Genomic DNA, 23,797 nt, shown 5'->3' on the forward strand with positions numbered 1-23,797 from the left:
CTGACGCACTAAAGCTCAGAGAGGGAGGGAGGGAGGGAGGGAGAGGAGTGGAGAGGAGGGGCAAAAGAGAAAGAGAGACAGGCAGCAGCGGCCAGATGGAGCCCTGTTTGTTTTGAAGTAGCTGCTGCTGAAGGCTGGACAGTCTGCCGGCCTCAGTGTGTGCATCTCCTAAAAGGGGAAGACATCACAACCAGGACTGCAAGCCACTGTTTTCTGCTCATGTGGACTGCTTGTGACTGTGCTGCTCACACTCTATGCAAGCTCAAGGTCAGGAAGATCCAGCAGAAGCCTCAGGAAACTGGCCCATCTGGATCCCAGGACCCGCAGAGGCAGGTGGACATAAGTTTTCCTGTTATAGCCCTCTGCCTGGCTATGCTGAGCTACAGGACAATGAAGAGGATGTGAGGCCTGGACTACTCTCAATACCTCCCACAGCAGCGTCACTTCTGCCAGCCTGAACCTGTGCCGGCCACCAGGAAGGGAATGGGCCCAGCCTCACTGCAGGAGGACAGAGAGCAGGAGAAAGAGTGCAAGAAGGAGATGGAGAGTTACCACTTCCTTCTGGAGGCCGGCTCCCAGCTGGAGAGCACTCTGCAGCGTGAGTACACATGATGCTGACTGTCCTTATTTCACTTTTACCAGCCACTGGCAGGCATAATCCTTTATCTGCTCTGAAACCACGTCCCATCCTTTCACATCATGTACAGTTCAGCAGGCTGAAAAATGAAGGTACTGCAGCAGGAGTCCATTCAGTTTGATTTACAGACCTCATTTGTAACTTTTCAGAGCCATTATAGGATGTAACGGAAGAACTGCTCACTGTATCTTAGACTTGTCAGTATTATTGATGTGCTGTTTCCTGCAGCTTTGTTACAACGTTTGGCCATTGCAGAGATTATGTCAGCAATTTTAAGCCTCATGGGTGGATAGATCCATAAGAATACTATGTAGACACAATTTTAGCTTAGTTTCACTGCCTTCTAATGTGTAACACTTATTCTAAAGTGGTAATAGAATTGGAAAAATAAGTGTTTTTATGCAGAAACATCAAATTGAAAAGGAGTGTAAATGTTAAGATACTATTTAAAAAGCAGCCTGGTATGAGAAAGTAAGGTAATGGACAGAAATGAGGCCTGATGTGATTGACAGCTCCATGCAGGATCCTCCTCCAGAGGCTAATGTGATTGCTTTGGGATCTTGGCTGCCTTGAGTTATTGTTTAATTGATGGGCCTTTGCTCCAGTGTATACGTCACTGAACCTGGGTTCAGGTTTGCAGGCAACAATGAGAGCAGGCCTGGATGAGGTTCTATTTTTATACCAGGTGACTTTTTCTCTCTCAGTGTGAAATGTGAACCCTGCAGTCAGGGTTCGTGCTAATCTGTTCTCAGTGGGTGCTGTTTTCTGCCTAAATGACATTCTGATGTCTAAAAAATATTGTTGCAGATTGGTTCTTTATACGCAATCCTTTACATAGCTCCCCCCCTACTGACTCCCCTCCTCTCATCTACACACTAGTGTAAATCACGTGCGCCCTGCATATGTGTGCCCTTTATGACCCATTTCAAGAACGTGAACATTTCAAAACACCAAATACTGATGATGAAGGGCTTCATGTCTTTGTAGCTGTGCAACACGAAAGAAGTAAGCGTAGAAAACAAATGTGGTTATCTCCACGATGACAGATTCATAGAACATTCCACACCTCACACTCACTACTTAGCACAAAGGTCAACCTTCAGTGTGTGCATGTCAGCGTAGCTTCAGCTGATTTTTACTCACTGACTCTCAAACTGCTCCAGCTGACTGCTTTCAGCGCCTACACACCAGACACACACTTCAATTACTCACACTGCACATGCTCCATGTGTCTCAAACTGAAATACTACTCTATGTTTTTAACTACTTTGTGAATGAAAGTTAAACTTTCTTAGTCTCTCAAACTTGAACCTGAATGGACACTTTCACTTCTTGAAATCGTCATGAATGAAGTGACATTTCAGCTGATTTTAGATCAAACTTATCCCCATGGTTCAACTTCTTGGGAATTAAGCTAAAGTCCAGGATTTTTAAAGTTTGATCACAATGATTCCCTAACTGTCAGTGTTTGAATTTGAAATGACACATGTAGCTACCATGCCATGCAAACAAAAGATTTTCATTTTCTCAAAAAGCAGAAATAGCTGAAGAAAAATTTCTCTGTTTCTTGCAATTGTCTGAAAAGGTATGACAGAAAGGCACATGAATTAACTTTTAAGACGAGCAGTTAAGAGCTTTGAAAAGCATATCTTCTTCAAACCCTCATTGTTCTGTTTTAAAGAGCATAAATGTTCAGATATTTTAAAGTGTGAAAGGCTTTCTATCTGATATTTTCTGTTAACTCCACCCTAAAAACATCCTACTTCACTCCTATCCTAATGTTTAGAATTCCTATTTGACTGTTTTCCCATTCCTGTCCAAAAGCAGCCGCCCACCAGTCTAATCTCCTTACCATGCAAAGCTTTGTTTTGCCAAATACCCCATGACCTAAAAGCAGTATGTGGCCAGCTCTCTGTGTACTATGAAAACATTTGAATCTGATAGAGGCATTTCTTGCCATGCAGGGGATTACTTGTGTCTGCTTTTAAGTCTCGAACTTGATTCATCTTGTGTTTGAGTTCTCTGCACTTCGTCCAGGCTCTGATTCATTTCGATTTGCTGCACCTTGTGAGTAAGGTGTGGTGCTGTGGCATCATTTGGTGAGCTGGTAAAGAAAATTATGTTGTTGTCTTCCTGAGTCTTAGCCTCTAAATTACCAGCCACTGCAGAGGGAACACCTAGGTAAATACACAGGATGAAATCACGCAGTGTCAACATGCTGGGGTTGAACTTATAAAGTCAGACTTACTTCTTTTCTTTTTAAATCAACACACACTCCTTTGACTAAAGCCAAACAAAATCTCCTGTGATTCAACGTCATAAAGGCTTAAACCATAAAAAGCACCCATGGGTGGCTGCTTTAACAGGAGCTGTATGTAATGGAATCGGTGTAGATGGATATCATTGTTTGGACAACAGAGATCAGCTTCCTGCCTCCAGCTTTGTATGCAGACCAGGCTCAGATCTGTTTGACTGGGAGCAAATCTCTGTTTCCGTCCACACACACTCACACACACACACACAAACCTTTTTTTTCTTCCTCTGTGTGCAAGAGCAGAAGAGCAAACAGAGGTTACAGGCTCGCACATGCTGTGCTGTGTGTCACTGGACAGGACGCAGGTCATAGAAGAAACACATTGTATTCTAAGAGAAATTGCATCTGTTAATGAGAGAAAAAAAAATACAACGTTAAAAAAACAGACCTTAATGTCATCATGTGATTGGCTGGGAGTCAGGCAGAGTAAAGGGAGAGTGCAGTAACTCTGCAAACTGCTGGCAAGTTTATGAACAGCGCTGCAGTTTACAGCACAGGCTGCCCTTGCTTTGATTTAATGCAGGGGAGGCCTGCAGTGCGTCTCTTTGTGTATCCCTGGCTTTTTTTTTTAAAGGAACAACTTTATTCCACATTGTACGGCTTAGATTATATGCCAGATTTTTTTGTTAGTGTATTATTCACCAAATGTTTAAAAGAGACACATTTCAGAGCATGTTTTATCTGTGTTTGAAGTTATGTCAAAGCGAAGCGTCAACAGCAAAACAACAAGACTTCATTCATTTACGACCTGTCACATCGCCCTGAAGGTCTTATGACACAGAGGAGAAGTGATTATATAACTTTTCCAGCGTGACAGTAACCTTACCCTGCATCTGTGTGAGCTCAGTGCAGCCATTGGTCCCTCTCTTCGCCCAGCTTGGCTCAGCCACTCTCTGTTACAGACACACATCAAATATTCAGCAGGTACCAGTAGAGCTCATTACTGGCTCTCGTGACAATCCAGAGGACACTATTACTGCAGTCACTGCGTGGAAAATAACACCTCTGTTGTACCTCTTGTGTTTCTTGTTCCCGTTAAGACCATTTTATGACTGTTATTCTATTTCTCTGCCTCAGCTGATTATTAATGTTTCTGTGCAGCAGAGACAAGGAAATAGAAAGCTGTGATCAAATTTACTGCCCTCTAATATTGTGGGAAAAATCATAAAAGTTAAGCCTATATTCATCCCTTTGAATGATTTACAACTCTAATCCCCCCAAAATTGGGACTTAAAGTGAATACTTTTGTTTTGTTTTGTTTTTTAAAGAAAACAATTGGTGTCAGCAACATGTTTCAGGAAAGTCACTGTGGGAAAAGTATTACACTGAAAAAGTTGTGTAATGATTAAAAAACAAAGCATAATCATCAGGTTTGTCACATAACTGGATTTTAAAGGGGCATTTCGGAGAAATAAAGGTCTCATACAAAGGAACAAGGTTGATAACCAAGACTGGGTGAACATGATCTATTGTCCCTGAGACAGCACTACATTAAAACAGAAATGACTCTGAAGTGGAAATCACTGCACAGGATCAACACAGCTTCCAAAACCATTGTCTGTGGACACAGTTTGTTTCTGAATCCACTAATGTTAAGAACAAAATGATGGAACAGCACCATGTTGAAAGGAAACAATATGTGTCCTGTGTTTTGCTCTAAAGAATAGATGAGCCATGCTGCTTGTTATTGGTACATAAATTCAAAACCAGCAACTGTAATACATGAGGATGCATGAGTGCCCATTGCATGGATTACTTACATGTCTGGGAAACACTGTTAATGCTGAACAATACATGCAAGTTTTGAAGTACTATTACCCAGACAATTCCAGGGAGGAGACCATGCCAACAGCATTCTGTACATATTGCAACAGGATGGCTCTGTAGTTGAAGTGTCTGAATGATATACTGGCTGCAGTCACAACACATTGCCCTCTGTAGACATTTGGTTTCCCATGAAAGAAAAAGTACCACAAGGTTGCCAACTCATAATCTATTTCAGGCAGGAATAGGACAAGGTGATGCAAAACAGTGATAGACAGGCTCCTGTTCTGCTTTGCTGGCATCAATAGAAAAAGCTTTTTCTCTTAAACCTATTTAATTTTCAAATAAATAACTAGAAAATAAAGAAGAAACCATTGACAGATTATAGCATCCAGAATGTGTGTAAATGCATTTTTAGCATGTGTGAACATGATGCACAGGTCAGTGTGTTTGCACTCAACACATCTGGTTGATAAGAGGCCACATGTTTGAAACACACCTAAAACTTCTTAAGAGACTGTGTGCATTTATCAACCACTTAGCCTTGAATGCTAAAAGAACCAAACACGAGACACTGAGACTCGTGTGTTTTCATCATGGCATTGTCTGACTTGCACCAGATGCTGAATTGAAATCTGAGAGGTAGCATTTTTAGCTCAAGTTCATGCTGAGAAATACAGAAGTGTAGCTGTTATTACACAGACAGAAAAGGTCTCTACTTTTGGATGTTGGGATAAAGAAGTTATCTTTTTATGCAAGTTGTTTATGGTTAAGCAGGAGAAACAGAGACTGTAGTGTGGCTTTTTTGAAAGCCATGCAGGATAATCTCAGACTGTTTCACATTTACATTTCTTTGTTTAATTGATGCGGGCATGTCTGTCATTTGAGTTGTTGCGGTCTCTCTGACGTGTTAGCTTCTTCAGATTCTCATCACTGAGGAAGTTGACAAATCAGTGTGAACAGCACTCTGCATTGACTAATGAAGAATTTCTGTATTTTTCATGTTTTCTTTGTCTTACTCCAGAGGTGACGGTCCCAGTAAGCATGAAGGAGGTGGGGGGCTACATACAGAAACAAGTAGCTTACCTCTCAGGTGAGACCCAGAATAAGATCATTCATCTGCCATTTCTTGTTTGTTTTGAAGCTCTTCTCTATCCCTCCCTCAGCTCCCTCACATCTGAATCTTTGTATTCTGTAAGGATATTAATTGCTCAAATTCATCTTTGCAGGGGGTCGTGCGGAAGATTCAAGTGTCATCATCACCCTCCCAGAATGCTCTGCTTTCAGTGACATTCCAGAGGAAGCTTTGGCCAAAGTCTTCACATACCTCACTCTCATCCCTCGGTGCGTCGTAGTTTCAGTCTATCCCTTCCTGACTCTCCCCTCTCCCTCTTTCTCTCTCTGCAGTGCACCAAAAACACAGTGCTTGTATTCTGAGCACAGCTGGCCTTCACTGCCCCTCAGCTCACTGTCACACGTCCTACTGATGCCCTCTAGGTCCAAACCACACTCTCCTAGGGGACAGGAAATGTTTATTTAGGCCCTTTACTTCATTTCACCAACAATGAAAAGCTCACAGAGGCTGTAGCTAAACACATTTTAATAACATATGTGAAGCATGGCATGGTTTGAGTACACAGACATCATATTTTAATGTTTGAAAGTTTTACAACAATTCATTAATAGCTAAGTTCAACTGCCTATTTTTCTTTCAGAGCGAGGCAACCTGGAGTTAAATTCATCATCATTTTAGACCGAAGACTTGATACATGGGCCTCTATCAAAACTGCTCTTGCCAGGATAGCAGTGAGTTTCATGTTTCCCTTTTATTATCATCATCATTGCACTGTGCTCAGTCAATGCTCCTGCCAGACAGTTCAGGCATCATGCATAGAGCAAAGATTGATCAGAGTTTATCTGTGTCTACTAGCTACTGTTTTATTTATGAGTTGCTGTCCATGGTACTGATACAACCTATAAGATCAAACTGCAGCTTCAAAGGGGTTTCCTTCTCAGTGCATAGTTCCAGGTGCTGTGATGATGAGTAGCTTGAACATTTTGTCCGTACCTAATGTTCCGTTGCATATTGCATAGACGACTGCTGCAAAAGCGTGAGTAAGCAAAAAGTGTGTGATGACGCGGGACGGTGAAGGGAGGACAGGGTGAGGAGGAAGGCGGGTGGGAGGGAAACATTGCAGTCAGCGCTGCCATCCTCCGTCTGAGAGGCAGCAGGAGCAGCAGCGCTGCGGCTGTGGTCCGGCGGCTGGAGGAAGCTGCTGCAAGACTGGAGCGATTTCTGTTAAACCAGCGGGGACTTAAACTCATCCGAGATGTCTTCGACCATGGCGGACTGCTTTTACCGGCGGGGAGTCCCGAAGATCCGGCGGAGCCCGGTAAAGAGCTGCCGACTTGTGCTTTTTCTCCGTGTGAAGAGTTTAGGATGAAGTTTTTGGGCGGGCTGGGTGAATGCGGCAGTGGCATCAGCTGGAGGGGTGCAGCACTGCGGTGCAGCGCAGTCTCTGCTTTACCATGCAACTGGCTGTTTTTGAAACCCAAACAGACGGATGTTTGTGCTGGAATGTGAAGCTTGAGATATCGATCAATATGATCCAAGCAGGACAAATGAATGTCAGAAGTTGCGTCACTTGCAGTAGCATGACAGACATGACGAAATAGACAGGGGTAAATGATATGGCTGCAAAGCTTTTTGTTGCATTTTGTCATTGAATCGTGCAAAATCTTTTTAAAGCAATGCTAAGATATGATTATTTAACTGAAGCGCTATGTTAACATGGCTTACTCTTCTCATGGACAGCACAGCACTCACAGCACAGCCTATGGCCTCAAACGACCTGAGGATGAAATGCAGCATATGACATACACATTAAAGGTGTAGTGACTAAGCCCTCAGTCCATTGGGCTGACAGTTATTGCTTATGTGACGGAAACACCTGAGGTCTCTTGTGTCAGATTTGCAGGATGATAGCTTGTAATGCCTTTATTCAAGGCTTTGATCTTATCCTGTGCCTGTCTGCTCAGAGGAGCTATTTTTTGCTGATCCTATGAAAGCCACCATGTTGCTTATTCGCAAAATAGAGCTCAAATTCATTTTCTGCTGAGTCTTTCACATGTGAACCTCCTCTCCCCCCTCTTCTAGGCTTCCTTCCCAGGGAACCTCCACCTGGTTTTGGTGCTCCGACCCACCAGCTTCTTCCATCGCACTGTTACCGACATTGGTTTTCGCTTCAGCCAAGAGGACTTCATGCTCAAGATGCCAGTAAGGCAGCTCCTCCTCAGTTACCAAACATGTCCCACTTCACTGAAAGGTACACACTGTTCTTGTTATAACCCTGATCATCGTATCTTGTGTGGTAGACACAGCCAGTAACATGAGTTGACACAAAAATCCCAGTATAGTGGTTAACTCTGGATGTTTTGAATTAATTTGTGAAGTATTAGATGTACATCTGATGGCTGACCAGAAGTTGTTGCTATTCTGAACAACTATCTGCAAACGTAAATGGCTGTAATGAACCTAAATTTACATCCTCAAATATGACAAACGAACCTAACCAAAACCTTACCCTAAAAAATATAAATCATGAAGTTCAATAACACCAGGTTTTAAGTACAGAAAGGAAGGATGACACAGGCTGCCATCAGGATTTTGCCTCTGTACCAAGTGTTCTCTGTGAGGTCTCAGGTTTTGTCTGCACCTGTAGGTGGTGATGCTGAGCTCTGTCACAGACCTGCTGCGCTACATCGATGAGAATCAGCTGACTTCAGAGTTTGGTGGCACTTTGGACTATTGTCACAGTGACTGGATTGTTTTAAGAACGGTAAACTCAAATCAGTTCCAAATTTACAATTGAAATTATCCAAACCATCATGTCTCTGTATTTGATATCTGTTCCAATGTTCACTCCTGAACCAGAAAGTTAATTGATAAAAAGCTTTTGCAGGGAATTTTGCACACGGTAGCACAAAAAACACAAGTCAAGAATGCCCCTTCGTCACAAAGCCTTTACCCTGGATACCAATAGGTTTTAGAAAGTCTGAGCCTCTGTTCTGTTCTGTATTTCATGTGTCCTTTACTTCAATTACAGGCTATTGAAAGTTTTGCTGTGACGGTCAAAGACATTGCACAGATGCTTCAGGGTTTCGGCTCTGAGCTGGCAGAGACAGAGCTGCCTGATGAGGGAAAAGCCATTGAGTATCTCCTTGAATCGCACACTGACAAGTACAAAAAACTCAAAGTAAGATTTTCTGAAAGTCTTGAACTTTTCTTCTTCTTCTTCAAAAAAAAAAACAGATGTGAACTCTGATGTTAATTGTGTTCCATTTGACAGGACGCGATAAGGTCAGTGTCAAAGGAAGGTCGTCATCTTCTCTTAAGCCTGGAGACGTCCGGGAAGGAGGATGACTCTCAATGGGATGTGAAGATGGACTGGGAGACGGTACAGAGGTGAATCATCTTTAAGCAGCCTTGTGTTTTTGTCTCGTAACATACTGTATCATCTCTTTGACATAACACCTTTTGGTCGAACTGATAATCAGATAGCACTCAGCCTGCTGTCCTGGTTTTAAGCGATGTTTTTGTGTTTAGGCTTCTTGCACAGCTGAGAGATATGGAGTCAGCCTTTGATGGCTTCTTTGAGAAGCATCATCTTAAGCTCCATCAGTACCTGCAGTTGCTCAGATATGAGCAAAGCTTTCAAGAGGTATTTCCTGTTTTCTTGAGATTCATTCTCAATGTATTTTTACCATCTTTTAGTTCCTTTGGGCTCAGTTATAAATGTAGACTGTCAAACCTCTCAGAGGATCTAGTTTGTCTTGCAATTGTGCGAAGTCTTTACTAGGGATGCACCAATCCAACTTTTGTGGTACCGATACCACTAATGTTAAATAATAACCCACATGCCCTACTGTGGGATAAGACTGGTAATGTTTTGGGTAAAAGGCAAAAAATGAGTATATGGAATTACTGAAGTTAATATGTATTTAAACTATCAAATATTTAAATGTTTACCATCAAAACATGTCTTCAAAATGTAAACAAGTCCTTTTCAAATGTAAACTTTTATACCCTGTTGACTGATAATGCAGCAAAAAACAAAGCAAGTACATCATCTGTTTGCCTGGATCGGCGACATGGATCTCTTCCCACTGATACTGATCCGGCTTTGAGGGGCACCGATAGACTGATAACCATTACCACTGATCGGTATCCCTTGCATCCCTTGTCTTTACACCTCTAGTCATGTGTTTCTTTTCAGATGGAGATGTGTCTAGAGCATCTGATATCTCAGGAAAGGGAGCTATCTGTGTCTGTGGACTCTTTGGTCCAAGCAGACCAGGCTCTAAAAAGAATGGACTGTTTGGAATCAAATGCACAGGTCAGTGTTTCTCAGAAACGATGCCCAATATCTCCAAATTCACTTACTTGCTTTGCTGGATGATAAACTTGTGCTTGTGTGGTCAAAGAGGTCAGTGGTCATATGTGTAAAATAGTCTCCTTTCTTCTGTTGTGTTATTGTCAGGATGTGATGGCTCGGGCTCAGATCATCATCCTTCACGGACACCAGCTATCAGCCAGTCATCATTACGCCATGGCTCTTATCATGCAGCGCTGCAACGAGCTCCGCCACTACTGTGATACACTCAGTGCTGCTCTGAAGACCAAACACAGCAGTCTTCTTCAAACACACCAGCTGCTGCTTTTCCTGGGACAGGTACAGACAGATACATCAGCTCACACTTGCTTGTATTCACACACAATACATAGTTATACATATTGGGTGTGTCATTTCAGGCCCAAACTTGGTGTGATGATGGAGCTTACATGCTGGCCAATCAGCTGGTAGATAAGTTTCAATGTAAAGAGGGCGCTCAGGCTGCTTTGAAGGAAATCGAGAGGTTCCTGGAGGGGGGGCCACCCTTGCTGAGCTCTGGACCAGATGTTCTGGTTATTGAATATGAGGCGGTCATCACGCCACAGCTGCAGGTCAGTGACTTTAATGCTTGTTCTTTGTTTTTGTTTTGTTTTATAACAGAGAAAGAGTATACAGTCTGGGTGAGCTCTGCCTTCTCTGTCATCCTTCTTTCATTTCTTTCTATCTATCTATCTGTCCTCTAATCCCTCATACAAACGCAGGAATGGGGGAGGAAGCACAGTGTACATACCTATCCAGCTTTCTAATCATCCCTTCCTCCCTCTCTCTCTGTTTTAGGCTCAGATTGGGGAAACATTTCAGAAGCATGCAGCAGTGCAGCAGATGATACAGAATCGACAGGCTTCTCTCAGGAAGCTGGCTGATAAACACGTGAGGCCGATCCAACTTGTGGCCCCCAGGCCAGAAAACCCACCCCGCGCCAAGTCTCCGCTCTTCTCCCCCAAACATGGTGCAGAATACACAGAAAAAACATACAAAGAAACCACGTGACCATGCCTCTGAAGACAGAATCATTACAGACACTGAGTTTTTCTTCTTTTATTCAAACATCTTTTTTTTCTGCTATTGCCCTAGTTTGCAGCAGAATTTACACCACTCCCTTCCACGCTCCTCTGTTTCCCAGGCTCAGTATGGGGTCTTGTTCGGCCCTTATGGCCTGGCACCAACCCCTCTCCCCCTTGATTCTTTCCTTTAGGCACTAGGGTTACATTTACACATCACAGGGTCCCACTGAGAAGGCCTAAGGTCTTCCTGAATAAGCTGTGGGCTTTGCAGACCACCTTTACAAACAAGCTATAACAAGGGTAGGAGGTATAATCAGTCCATGGGGAAATACCTGACTGCTCTATTAGTCAGGATAGCTGCTATAGAACCATATGTGGTTCATATAGTGCACATTAATGAACCTTTCATCCCCCTCTATGTCTCAAGGGAACTGCACAAAGATAACCCCATACAGTGTTGCCCAATTAATACTGTATGTGTTATCTGCTGTGCTTTTATTTTAATGTTTCTTTGATGTGACCAAATTTCTCTCAATCACTAAACATGTGACAGAATAAGGATAAACATTCTCTTTTTCTCACAAATCGTGCCTTTAAGGTTTTGATCTACATCATTTAAGGCACTACTAATGAAAGAAATAACAAGAAAGAAAATGAAAGTGATTATGAGCCTCTTTGAGGCCCTCCTTGATACCACCATTTAAAAGAGGAGATGAAGGGGAAAGTGTTCAGCTTTGATCAATTTTATCCAGTACATGCATACACACAAACCCATGTATGTGCATGCACACACATGTATGCGTACTACTGATGAATCTGTCATGGCACATGCAAGGGCATAAGATTCAGTGTAGGTTGGACTATCATGTAAGGCTTGTGCAGCTGGGATCAAAAGGACACTGACAGTCGTGCCAAACACTGCTTCAGATCTAGTCATACTGGTCCCAGGCTGCACCTTTATAGCAGGCAGCCTATCATCATTGATTACCTTTAATGTCAGTTACAGCTGATAGATGATTTTCATGGAACAAAAAGGTCATGAACAGGGCAAGCAATTCCCTTTGAGGCCATAAAGTTATGCCTCTGTAGTCCCAGTCATGAAAAAATGATTTTTGCTTTAATGTGGATGCTTAAATGAGACATCTCCTCCGTATTCATCATCAGACCATATGGATGTATACTGTGTGTGAACTATGCTCTTTTATTTTAAAATGCTGCTTCTTCAGCTATGATCTCACTTTTACAGGTGATGGTTTGAAGTTCACATTCGACATTTCTCTGCCAGGGAAAAGAGCATCACGGAAGAGCCCCAATCCTAGAAAAGTGAGGAAAGAAATGACATTCTCTTTGAGTTTAGCTGCTGGTGTCTGTTCATCATGGAGGCTGTTTTTATGAGACTGTTTAAAATTATATGAAATTTGCAATATGTATGCTAAATCACCTGTTACAAGGAGTATTGTATGGGCCATACCTAAAATATTCAAATGGTTGATTAATAAGTATAACTGTTTTAGGATAGTCAGAAGTCAGTGTTGTCTGTTTGCTGTGTGCTCAGATAGAGGTGATGCATGACTACCAGGAGAGCAGGAGCTGTGTGTCGTACAGTCTGGAGGGTGAGGACAGCCCAGATCTCTTAAAGCGGTGAGAAGGAGGAGGAGGCTTCTGTCTGTCCTCAGTGCTGCTCCTGATGCTGTTTACTTTGTTATTCTCTTTGTTCAGTGCTAATGATGCCCTCTGGCTCCTGCGCTGCACCCCCTGTCTGTGTTTGTGTTTGTGTTGCAGTCATGTGATGAGGGAGCTCATAGAGACCGAGAGAATCTATGTTGAAGAGCTGCTGTCAGTTTTGCTGGTGAGAAAATAAACAGTTTTTCCTTAATTTTTATCATGACACAAAAAATAATTGTAATAAGGTCTTATTTATTCATCAACCATTTTTTAACTTAAAAACAGGGGGGTGAAGAGTTAATGCTGTTTGATCAGATTGTTCTTTAAAAAAAAAAAAAAACTTAGAGACTGTAAACTGGTACTGTTCATAGAGATTGTATTTAGATGAGTCATTTGTATTAATCCCTGATTTCAGGCACCAACATTCGACTGCTAGCAAAGGACTGTCTAAATGCTAGTGTCGCTGCTAGTTTTATCATAGACTGTATTATATATCAACATAGTCAGTCACCCATCTGCTCCTGAGGCAGAGTTATTAGCCAATCATCGGCAGGGCCATATCGGAGTTGCGGACTCAGGAGGCGGGCTTTGAGTCTCCTTACTAACAGTTATAGACCGCCAGACCTATCAGTCACATGAGCTGTGCCTCTGATTGGACAAATGTTTAATCTTAACATCTTCTAAACCTAAACCTGATAGTTGGTGAACTGTGGCTATTAGCACTTCTGCATAGGCTTTAAAACCAGATAAGAAACAAAAAGATGTTTCCCCTTTAGTTTTACATTACATATTAACAATATATATCAAGAAAGCCTCTCCTAGCTTAGTGCTAGCTAAAAAATGAACTGGTTAATACACTGTTGGTATGTTAGCTAGGTAATGTCTGAAAGCTAATGCTGCTGTTTTGTTACTTTACAGAATATACAGGAAAGCCTAAAGCTCCTCACTAACAAACTGCAGTCAGCTTAAAAGCAATGACTTCATAAAATATACTCATACCTTAACATGAGCATAACAAGTGTTAGCTAAGCATATGTTTCAGGTAACATTTCTTTAGCTATAACATTATCATGGTGATGCCTGAATGCTAGCACTAGCTGGTATTCCATGGTAGCAACTTTTCTTCAAAATATGATGTTTTATATCATGATATGGACAAATTTTCCAATGAATGTCCCCTTCACATCGTTTTTTCAGTTGCTAATGAATTCAGTAGAGATAAAATGATTGTAAGTTTTTATTATATGACGGAAATCTTTAATACCACAGTAGCCTGTTATCATTGTATGGGACCTTCTTCCAACGCTGAGCTATATATTACAGAAAATTGCTGATTTGTGAATGTGATGAATCCCACTGTTTATAAACTGTAATACATTTTTTTGCATTTACTCAAGCAATATATTCCCCCAGTTGTGGTGTATTTATTTACATTCCAGGGCTACAGGGCTGAGATGGACAACACAGCTCTGTCAGGGCTCTTGCCTCCAATCCTGCGCAGCAAGCGGGACATCCTGTTTGGAAACATGCCTGAGATTTACAACTTTCACAGCAGGCAAGTGATGTATGACTCACATCACACACTGACCTGTTTGTAATGCCCAGGCAAGCATGTGTGTAATTTGTCGTCAGGAGAGAAAAATGGTTCCAGTGTGCGGTATGCTGACTGTGTTTCGCTGTTAAACCAGTTTACAGCTGGATTTAAGTGGCTATATATATTCCTTATGAGTGAAGGCTGTTGTAAAAATTTCAGCCATGTGACATCTGAGTTATAAAAAAATATGGAAGTAAAATTTGATGTAATTGAAAATTGGCTTCAATTTTAAATCTCTTCTACAAACTGAATTTTTAAATATAAGAAGCTCACCAGAGTCATTTATTGTAAAAAAAAAAAAAGAAAAGAAAAAAAGGCAACAACTGCATGCATAATGAAATAAATATATTTTATTTCATGTTTGTTTAGAATACTGTAAACTCCAGAGAGGGACATATGCCTGTTTAGTGTTGTTTCTCACTGTTGGTATTTATTTTTGCCGACTGAGCGTGCCTTCCTGCTGAGGTCCATATGGCTCATTTAGCTGACTAGCTTTTACAGCCAAATATACCATATTAGCTGGAAATAGAGTGAGGTGTTTTAGAGAAAGTATTAGACAACTATTGGGTTTTCTTCAGGGTGGTATTATGAAATTGTCATAACCCAGGTGTCAAGGGGAAAGTACTTTATTATAGTTAAAAATTCTGAATAAAACCTCAGCTATCTGACTTTCTGTACACTTTAGGTCAAGGGAAACACAGCCAGTCATTGTATTCAAATGTGCAGGGTGTGCATTTAGATGCTGTGTTTCATTCATTCAGCATTTGAGATCTAATTCCCTTTCTATGAACTTTCTGGTGCCCCAGGGTTTTCCTTCAGGACCTGGAGGGATGTCTTGAGGCCCCTGAAGGTGTGGGGGCTTGTTTTCTGCAGCGGGTGAGATTATATAATTGTGTATATGGTACACCTGCTCTGTATTTGGACCCATTTGTACATGATGTGCTTCACTATTTATGAACACTATTATTTTCTTTGCTGTCTCCACAGAAAGAGAGTTTCCAGATGTATGAGAGCTACTGTCAGAATAAACCTCGCTCTGAGGCTCTGTGGAGACAGTTTTCAGACTGTGCCTTCTTTCAGGTCAGCTGTGCCAAGATTCCTTTTCAATCACTGATTTTATCTGGTTATATATCTTACAAATTTACAAATCTCAAGGATTAAAGATATTTATTTGCACTTCATTGAGGTTTTGCTGCATAAATATAAACAATAGCTTTCAAATTTACATCTACACTTTGTAATAATACTAAGTATGATATGACTGCCCATTCAGTTCTACAGTGACAGTTAAATGGATTGATTTGGTATTGATGAGTAAAATGTTCACCATGTTTTGATTTGACTTTCTGCAGGAGTGTCAGAAAAAGCTGGAGCACAAACTGGGCCTGGATTCCTACCTGTTGAAACCAGTCCAACGCCTCACAAAATACCAGCTGCTGCTTAAGGTTAGATACAAACATACCCACGGTCACTACTAAATACAGCAGTATACATCTATTCACTGGTGAAGCAGTTTCTTTTAGTACATTTTAACTCTGACTAAAGCATTTATTCGCTGAGACGATGACTATGTCTGAAGAACAGCACAAGACTCTCAAATAGCAGTCAAAAATAACTCTGTAAATCATTTTATTTAAACTCTTCTCTTCACTTGACCCCATGCTGTTTATTACAAGTACTGACCACCAGGAGGCACTGTGTGTATGAGCCACTGTATGTATTTTTTTTAACCTGAATTTGTGAGTGTATTATGTTAACAATTTACTTTTCCTTTGATTATCCTGTGCTCAGGAATTACTGAAATACAGTCCAGACTGTGAGGGGACTTCTGAACTGCAGGGGGCGCTGACAGCAATGCTGGACCTGCTGAAGTCAGTGAATGACTCCATGCATCAGATAGCCATCACAGGATATGAGGTGAGACAAAGCTGCTCTAATTTGTGCTGGATGATGAGAACTTAATATCCTCAACAGCGACATGACTTGAAATTAATCACTTTGGCACAATTAACAGTAAATCTTTTCAGGTGAGGGGCAAACTTAAAGACTCCTCTCCCTGTTGTTTGCAGGGAGACATTTGTGAGCTGGGCCGTGTGTTGATGCAGGGATCCTTCAGCGTGTGGATCAGCCATAAGAAAGGTCCAACACGCATGAAGGAGCTAACCCGCTTCAAACCAATGCAGAGACATCTCTTCCTGTATGAGAGAGCTCTGCTCCTCTGCAAGCGGAGAGAGGAGCACGGAGATGGCTGCGACAAGACCCCCTCGTACAGCTTCAAGAACTGTCTGAAGGTTGGTCTGTGTCTCTGTGAATAGTTAAATGTGAGATTAAACAGTAATTTTACCATACAATATGCTTATTGGTAGACCACTTATATCAGTAATCTACAGTTTAAGTAGTTAATATAACTTACTTATTTTGAATAAAACCAAAGTTATGAAGTTAAAAAGCCTCATATATTTCCCCCAAAGTAGCAAATTGTTGCCTAAATATGTTTAATTTAATCATGAAATACCCTTTAATGAGATGTAGCATTAAGTACTTAATTAACTGATCTATTAGAGTCACACGGCAGACATTTGTGTCTTTTTGTTACCTTTTCACACAAGTCAGTTCCCCAGCTGGCCACACGACCCCCTCTGTTCCTCAAACACTTCTTTTGTTGTTTGTGTTGATGCCTGAGTTGTATCACAGCTGGTTTATCACCTCCACCAGCTGCTGCTGTTGCTCTTGATATATTATTGAGGATGTGGGGAGGAAGCAGTCACACAGCGGAGGAGTGTGTGTGCTTTTGTGTGTGTGTGTGAACGTTTGTGTTTGACAGGACAGATGTGTTACGTGATGTAAGTGTGATGTATGATGTGCTGCTTGTTCTAATGCTGTGTGTGTGTGTGCATTGATGTAAACAGTTTATGTCTCTTGGCAGATGACTGCTGTGGGGATCACAGAGAATGTCAAAGGAGATGTGAAAAAGTTTGAGATCTGGTACAGTGGCAGGGAAGAGGTGTATGTAGTTCAGGTAAGGGGTCTTAAGTTCAGTGCCTGCGTTTTGCACAGTTTCAGTTTATCCCTTTCTTAACTGTAATGCAGTGATTAGCCTTCTGAAAAAAAATGTTCTAGGGGGCAAAAATAATCTGATTTGTGCATGTTTAGTTTCCTTTTTTTCAATATTTTCAGGTTTGGAAGTAAAGATCTGATCTGATCTTACTGACACTGTTGTAATGGTCTGTCCATCTCCCAGGCTCCTACAGTAGAAGTGAAGATGGCTTGGCTCAATGAGCTTCGCAGGATCCTGACCAACCAGCAGAAGCTGCTCAGAGGTCTGTGAACAATCCCAGTTAATATAGGACAGATAATCTCACCGCAACGTCCCCTCGCTACATTCAAAGCTTTGAACTGCTGCTCACAAGCCCAGAGAGCTTCAAAGCTGTGAAAATTGAGAGCGGAGCATTTGTGCTTTGATTCTCATCTTCATGCTGTACTGTGTCCAACAGAGACTAGACATAAAAAAGAAAGAAAGAAGTGTTAAATGCGGAATAGTCATAGACAGTTGTGTTTCATTGGGAAAAATTGCATCTAAACACATACAACCCGATGCTTTTAATGCCAGAGTCTAAGCAGTAGAGAGGGCTGATGATATTTACATCGTACACTTTCCACCAGCTGAAAGGATTTTTTTATGTCCCATTTCTCATCTTTTAACTTGGCTTTATGGTCAGAAGTGCAGTTTTAGCTTCATTTTAGCGTCTGTCGTGTCGTCCATATTTAAATAATGAAAACATAAAAAGAGACTAAACACAAGTGCTGAACAGTTATGATGTGACAGCACACAGTTTATGTCCATTTCTGCATCACTGTTTCAAAGTATTAAAGGAAATCTGCCTTTTCTTTCTTCTCACAGATGAAGCATATCATGGGCAGATGGTTGGACACATGCAGCTTTCTCCCTCCCTCTCAGAGAGGTCAGTGGTTTTGGTTGTTTTCAGTGTTTACAGTGTTTTAAGTAGTGTCTTAGGCGCATGACTGTAGGTTATAGTTGCACACTTGAACAAACACACCACTAAAACACACGCAGCCACAGCACTACTATCTGCATTTGCTGAGTTTTCATATCTAATCGCAGCTTGAGTGAATGTGACAACATCATCTCATGTTGCTGTGGTAGCAGCTTTGTGTGTAGCGTAGCAGTGTGTGAGTACGGGTGCAGGCCCCATTTCCTCCACTGCTGTCTGGTTGCCTATCCCCACTCCTCCCATCCCCCCCTACCTGCAGGGGCATGCGGCCGTCCAGAGGGGTTCCCAGGGGCTGTCTGCCGGGGCTGGACTTTGTCTCACTGTCAGCTGATGTCTTTCTGTGTCTACGCTCCCGGAGCCCCCGTCCCAGAAGCCCCCGGCAACGGCCCCGACCGCGCCCCCGCCACCGTCCCCAGCGCCACTGAAGCTCAGCCCTAACGCTCAGTGGTAAACTCAGTCTGGCTCACCTCGCCCTGGCATGACACACCCAGCCCAGCTTGGGGACTTAAAGACCTCAGGGCTGCTGTGTTTGCACATTGATCGTCACCTGCACAGTTTTGAAGCCTCCATTCTGGTTCATAACTGACCCCTCACTCCCCTGCAGCGCTGAGAGATCTGTATCATCGTGACTCCCTCATTGGATTTCTGACATGGTTTCTAAAAACTGCTCTTATTTCTGCATCTCAGATTTGCTATTTTGCATGTAATGCAAAGGGCAAAACCAAATGGATTCTGTTCTTCATCCCATGACTTTTCTTGATTTCTTCATGACAGCTGATGTCGTTTAAGATGGGGCTCGTTTTTTGAGATCTGCAGAATGAGTTTTCAAAAATCTATCTTACAAATCTCAGAATTTGAAGACCAAATGTCAAAATTTGGATCTTGATAAATCGAGACCAGATCTCACCTGACACATGCAAACCTTGTGTGAATATCAATACCCTCTCCCCTCTGACAAAGGAGCTTGCACTTGGCTGCTCTGTGCTCTGTTTTGCTGTCTGGCTGAATAATCATGGCTGTGTTAGAATCAACAGGACAGAGTTGTTCTTTGCCACTGATCTGGGGCCAGTCAGACGGTTAGAGGCATTGATAAGATGCCGAGCTGACTCTTCATCATGTGGCTGAGGATAAAATCTATCCTGAGTGTGTCTGATGCTAACTGTTTGTTGAAGCTTGTTGTTGTTTTTGTTCCCAAAGCAAGCAGCAGAGGGCGTCGGTGAGCTCAGAGGACACTGAGTCCGGGAGAAGCAGTCCAGACCCCCAGCCTCACTCCCCTAAACACCAGCACAACCGTAGGAGTGAGTGAATAACATCCACAAACATTTACTGATCGAATCAAGTAGATACTCAGTAACTAAATCACAGCATATGTTGTTGAAATCATTGCACATCGTGCTTGCTTTGATCAGCACTGTCCTGCTGCTGGTTTTCTCAGTAATCTTAAACTGATAAAGATTTTTCACTCTGCAGCAGTTCAGGTGTACTTTGACCTGAAGAGCCAGGTACATTGAGGAATTTGGGGGAGAAAGGTCCAACAGCTGAGATTAGCTTTTGATTCTACGTTCTTGTTAATTTCCCAGTAAGTGACAAAGGGGTTGTTAAAATGATGTAGTTACTATGATGTAGTTACTAAGTATCTACGGTATCCAAGTGTGTTGAGTGTGTGTTAATGCATTCATCGTTACCTTTACTAGCCTAAGTGATGAGTTCTGTTTGTGTGTTTTATTCCCAGGCTGGCCCGGAGCTCCCCACTCAGTCGACATCTGCGAGGGCCTGGAGGAGTGGTCTGGAGGTCAGGACGCCTTCCACCCATCTGACACAGAGGAGGAGGTTTTGGTGTCACTGGTGAGATTCATATTAGTGTCATGGATATGATGCATCACATCATACTGGAGTCAGGCGTGTGTGTGTGATATGTCTTTGTCTTCAATATTACATCCTAGCTTTATAAATAAACTCTTACTGCCTTTGTTTTTGACAACTTTTCTTCTGCGTTAGTCTCCGGGCAGGTACAGGGTTCTGGCTGACTGTCTTCAAAACGGACCAGACAGCATCACCATCAAATGTGGAGATGTCATCCAGCTGCAGTGTGAAGACAACAGGGAGCGTTGGTGAGTTTTTCACCCATTGGACACATGTTTATAGCTCCCCTACTGTAAACAAAACCTTGATATGAGGCTAATTTATTGAAACATTTTCTTTCATTTAATTGTCCCACAGGTTTGTGAAAAACCTGAGTCGGCGTGAGGAGGGCTTCATGGCAGCTGCCAGCCTGCAGCAGATTTTGGCAGACAACAGTCGTGGACACAACTCTCGATTGGGGGGTAAGATAAATAAACCAGCCTCTGAAATGACAACTTTTTATTGGCTGCTAATTTGATTCTGTTTCTTAACTTTTGCATCTGTTTATTTCAGATCCAGGGACCCGAAAGGCAAGGAAGCTCAGCTCCCCATAAAGCAGGAAGTACAGGATAAAATCGAACATCTTCCTGTGGACACTGACCAGACAGATGGATTAAATTGAGCCATAGTAGTCCAACCTCTCACTCTGTGTTGTTGCCCGCTCTCTTCAGCACATTTTAATCAATGAAGAGAAGAATGGGGGATTCCACAGACCTGACTTTCCTTCAGGGTTTCTGACTGTTGTCCATCTGGGCCACTGTTTCCTCACAGCAAATATACAACTGTGGAGCGAAGGAAAATGAACTATTTAACCCCATCAGACAATCATCAGCTCATCCTTGGATTCTGATCTCTGTCTTCTTTAATTCGGAGTGATGGTGGGTATTTTGACCTTCTAGCACTCCATCTGCACCACGAACAGTAACAATCTGTGGACACATAATCAGATAATGTGATCCTGTTTGTGTCAGTGTGTGCTGTATGGACCGTGACCCAGGATTTGCCTGATACATTTCTTAAAGCAGTCTTTTGTATATGTAAATGTCATTTTTAACATTAACTGTACCTCAGTGCTTCATCTTTGTGTAGTGTGTTAATATTTTCCATTGAAGGCACTCATTGTATGTTTTTCTTACATGTCATACCTTAAGGCACCTTTCCTTCTGTAGACAATGTAGGAGTTAAAATGCCAAAATGTGCCATGCCATAATGCCTTTTTTATTCCTGCTCTTTGGAATCTCTGTTTGCAAACCAATACTCTGTTACTGCTTGGACGTGACCTCACAAATACCAAACTGGCACTTTAATACGGTGGACGGACAGTAGCCCCAAGAATCCACCTCTTGTGTACTGAATGTGTGCTTTGCTTGCAGGTTTACCTCTCTCTTGCCGTATTTTTTCTCTTGTTCATGCTGTTTTTCCTTTGTTTGTTGATTTTGTGATGTGTTAGGGAAGCAGGGGAGACAGACCCCCTGAATGCAGTCAGTGGTTGTCATGTCACTGATGCTAAAGTAAGACACTGGCAGACATGATGAAGACTGACGACGGTGAATTCCTCTGTGTGTGCTGTAGATGACTTTAGGCCCTTGCCACTGAGCACCAAAAACTCTCATTCTCCTGGATCTTTTGGGAGCCCACTGTCAGTCATGGCGAAGAAAAGGGAAAGTGAGGCAGGAGGAGCTGTGTGTAATCCTCTGTTGCTGATGCAGATTGTTTCCTCCTCACCATTACAGCCCTGTTAAAGTTGGGTTCCCCATTAAAAGGGATCATACAGTTAACATAAAATATAGCCTCAGTTTTGAACGCTTAATTAAATATTGATTGCAGATTATACAAATTTACCACATCAGATCGAGGCCCCAGTCAGAGGGCTGCCTTTGATACGCTGTTTGATATGGAAATGAGTTTAGAAAGCAGCAGGAGCTGCTGTGCACTACACATTTCCTATGTTGTTTATTTATTTATTTTGCTGTCATGTTGTTCCTTCATATTGTGAGGTTTCTGTGCAGCCTCCAAAGACGTTACATCTTCATACATTTACAGAAGTTCTGTTCCACTGCACATCAAAACCACCTTTTATTTTCTTATTGACTTAATTTGAAAAGATGAGATGTTTCCTTTGTTCTCTTGAATCCAAAATGCTGCAGATTTTTTGCACAGTTTTTCCAGGTTGGGAAACTAAACAACAAAAAAACTGGCTTGAATATAATTTATCCTGATGAGCCAAGTAGCCTATGCTTGCTGCTGAATGTTCCTTTGACATGAAATTGCATGGCAACTGAACGATAAGCGGGTTTGTAATTATAAGAACTCACTGTTTTAAACAGGCTTTTCACACAGCTTTAATCCTTTAAGAAAAAAGCAATAATAGTTTGTTTGATTAAGTAGCTTAAATAATGTGGTACTCATTTTAACAAAGTCTTATGTTGGCTTGGACTTTTTTTCATACACACTGATTCAATTTGTTGTTTGTTTTTCATTTCCTTGTTTTATGGAAGCCAACAGATGTAATAAAATTGTGAGAACTTTTCCACCTGAGAGTTATTCACTGAGAAACTTTCTAGTATAATAAACAAATACATTAGATCTATAAATTTTAGGTACAGCAATTTTTACTTCCTCCATGTCTCTTGAACCACACTGAAATGTATGCAACTTTGGCCACTCAACTCCAAAGTAGAGTAGCTACACCAGTAGTTGTGATTGCCTATTATTTGAATTTCCAAAAACTTATCTGAAAATTTGATTTTAAAAACCAAACATTGATGAAAAAAGACTACTTCCAAGGCTTGAAAAAATATATTTTTATTGTATTCAGACTGTTTTGTTGGTGCAGTGTCAATTATTTTACCACAGCTCAAGCTTGGATTGGGAAAAAACAAACAAAAAAAACCCTTCAGCTCCCCAGATTCCATCTCTTGTAGGTCATTTATTCACCAGCAGGTGGGAGTGATGTGCTGTTTTAGCCATACAATCAGCACTTAGAGATTGAAAATTATTGTATATATTTTATAAACTGAAGTCTCTGAATTTCAATATTTAATTGTGACTAATCACATATAAAATTATATTACTCTATGATCCAGTAAAAATGTTTTCAACACATGTTAGCAGAAAGGCAGTTCTTATTCTAGTCTTGATTAAATTTCATATGAAGTGTGTGCTCTGCACTTTTTTTCAGGGGGAAATGCAAAATTTAGAAACAGATGGTGTTGCTGTTTTCATTCAAGATAGCAGCAAGACCCTTTTCAACAAAGCCATGCATAATTTCTCCACCGTTAGTTAATTCTTTAAATTAAAAAGCCTTTGTATAGTGAGAGTTGATTCCAGGTGTATATGTTTGCTATGTATCTGAGGACTTTTTGACCTCACACATTTTGACTTCTAGAAATCTCATGGCTCTGTCTTGTCAGACTTGAGTGATTGTTGTCGGGTGGAAAACCTCTGACCT

General features: G+C 41.7%; 1 protein-coding gene across 6 annotated transcripts; it reads left to right on the plus strand.

Annotated features, from left to right (window-relative positions):
* The first annotated feature begins 103 nt into the window (after nucleotides 1–103).
* mcf2a (MCF.2 cell line derived transforming sequence a) lies at nucleotides 104–23,791 on the plus strand. Of its 6 annotated transcripts, XM_074673345.1 has the most exons (30): nucleotides 108–598; nucleotides 5,740–5,808; nucleotides 5,945–6,059; nucleotides 6,431–6,521; nucleotides 7,873–7,992; nucleotides 8,438–8,554; nucleotides 8,822–8,971; nucleotides 9,065–9,180; nucleotides 9,322–9,436; nucleotides 9,992–10,111; nucleotides 10,256–10,447; nucleotides 10,528–10,719; nucleotides 10,946–11,117; nucleotides 12,419–12,495; nucleotides 12,728–12,813; nucleotides 12,955–13,021; nucleotides 14,277–14,392; nucleotides 15,238–15,307; nucleotides 15,419–15,511; nucleotides 15,784–15,876; nucleotides 16,223–16,348; nucleotides 16,501–16,722; nucleotides 17,358–17,450; nucleotides 17,673–17,751; nucleotides 18,333–18,393; nucleotides 19,642–19,742; nucleotides 20,177–20,289; nucleotides 20,443–20,555; nucleotides 20,665–20,768; nucleotides 20,860–23,791. In XM_074673345.1, the coding sequence occupies exons 1-30, from the start codon at nucleotides 484–486 to the stop codon at nucleotides 20,898–20,900; spliced, it is 3,339 nt and encodes a 1,112-aa protein (XP_074529446.1). In that variant the 5' UTR covers nucleotides 108–483; the 3' UTR covers nucleotides 20,901–23,791. The 6 variants fall into 6 exon arrangements, 4 of the variants coding, with proteins under 4 accessions (XP_074529446.1, XP_074529447.1, XP_074529448.1 ...); XR_012598384.1 differs by lacking the exons at nucleotides 20,443–20,555; nucleotides 20,665–20,768; nucleotides 20,860–23,791 and adding an exon at nucleotides 18,704–18,891 and having other exon boundaries at nucleotides 104–598; nucleotides 20,177–20,215; XR_012598383.1 differs by lacking the exons at nucleotides 20,443–20,555; nucleotides 20,665–20,768; nucleotides 20,860–23,791 and having other exon boundaries at nucleotides 104–598; nucleotides 18,704–19,742; nucleotides 20,177–20,224.
* The last annotated feature ends 6 nt before the right edge of the window (nucleotides 23,792–23,797 follow it).

This window comes from Halichoeres trimaculatus, unplaced genomic scaffold (genome assembly GCF_033239565.1).
Source record: "Halichoeres trimaculatus isolate MK-OKI-2021-1 unplaced genomic scaffold, fHalTri1.1 fHalTri1_scaffold_7, whole genome shotgun sequence".
In the NCBI taxonomy this organism is placed as follows: domain Eukaryota; kingdom Metazoa; phylum Chordata; class Actinopteri; order Labriformes; family Labridae; genus Halichoeres; species Halichoeres trimaculatus.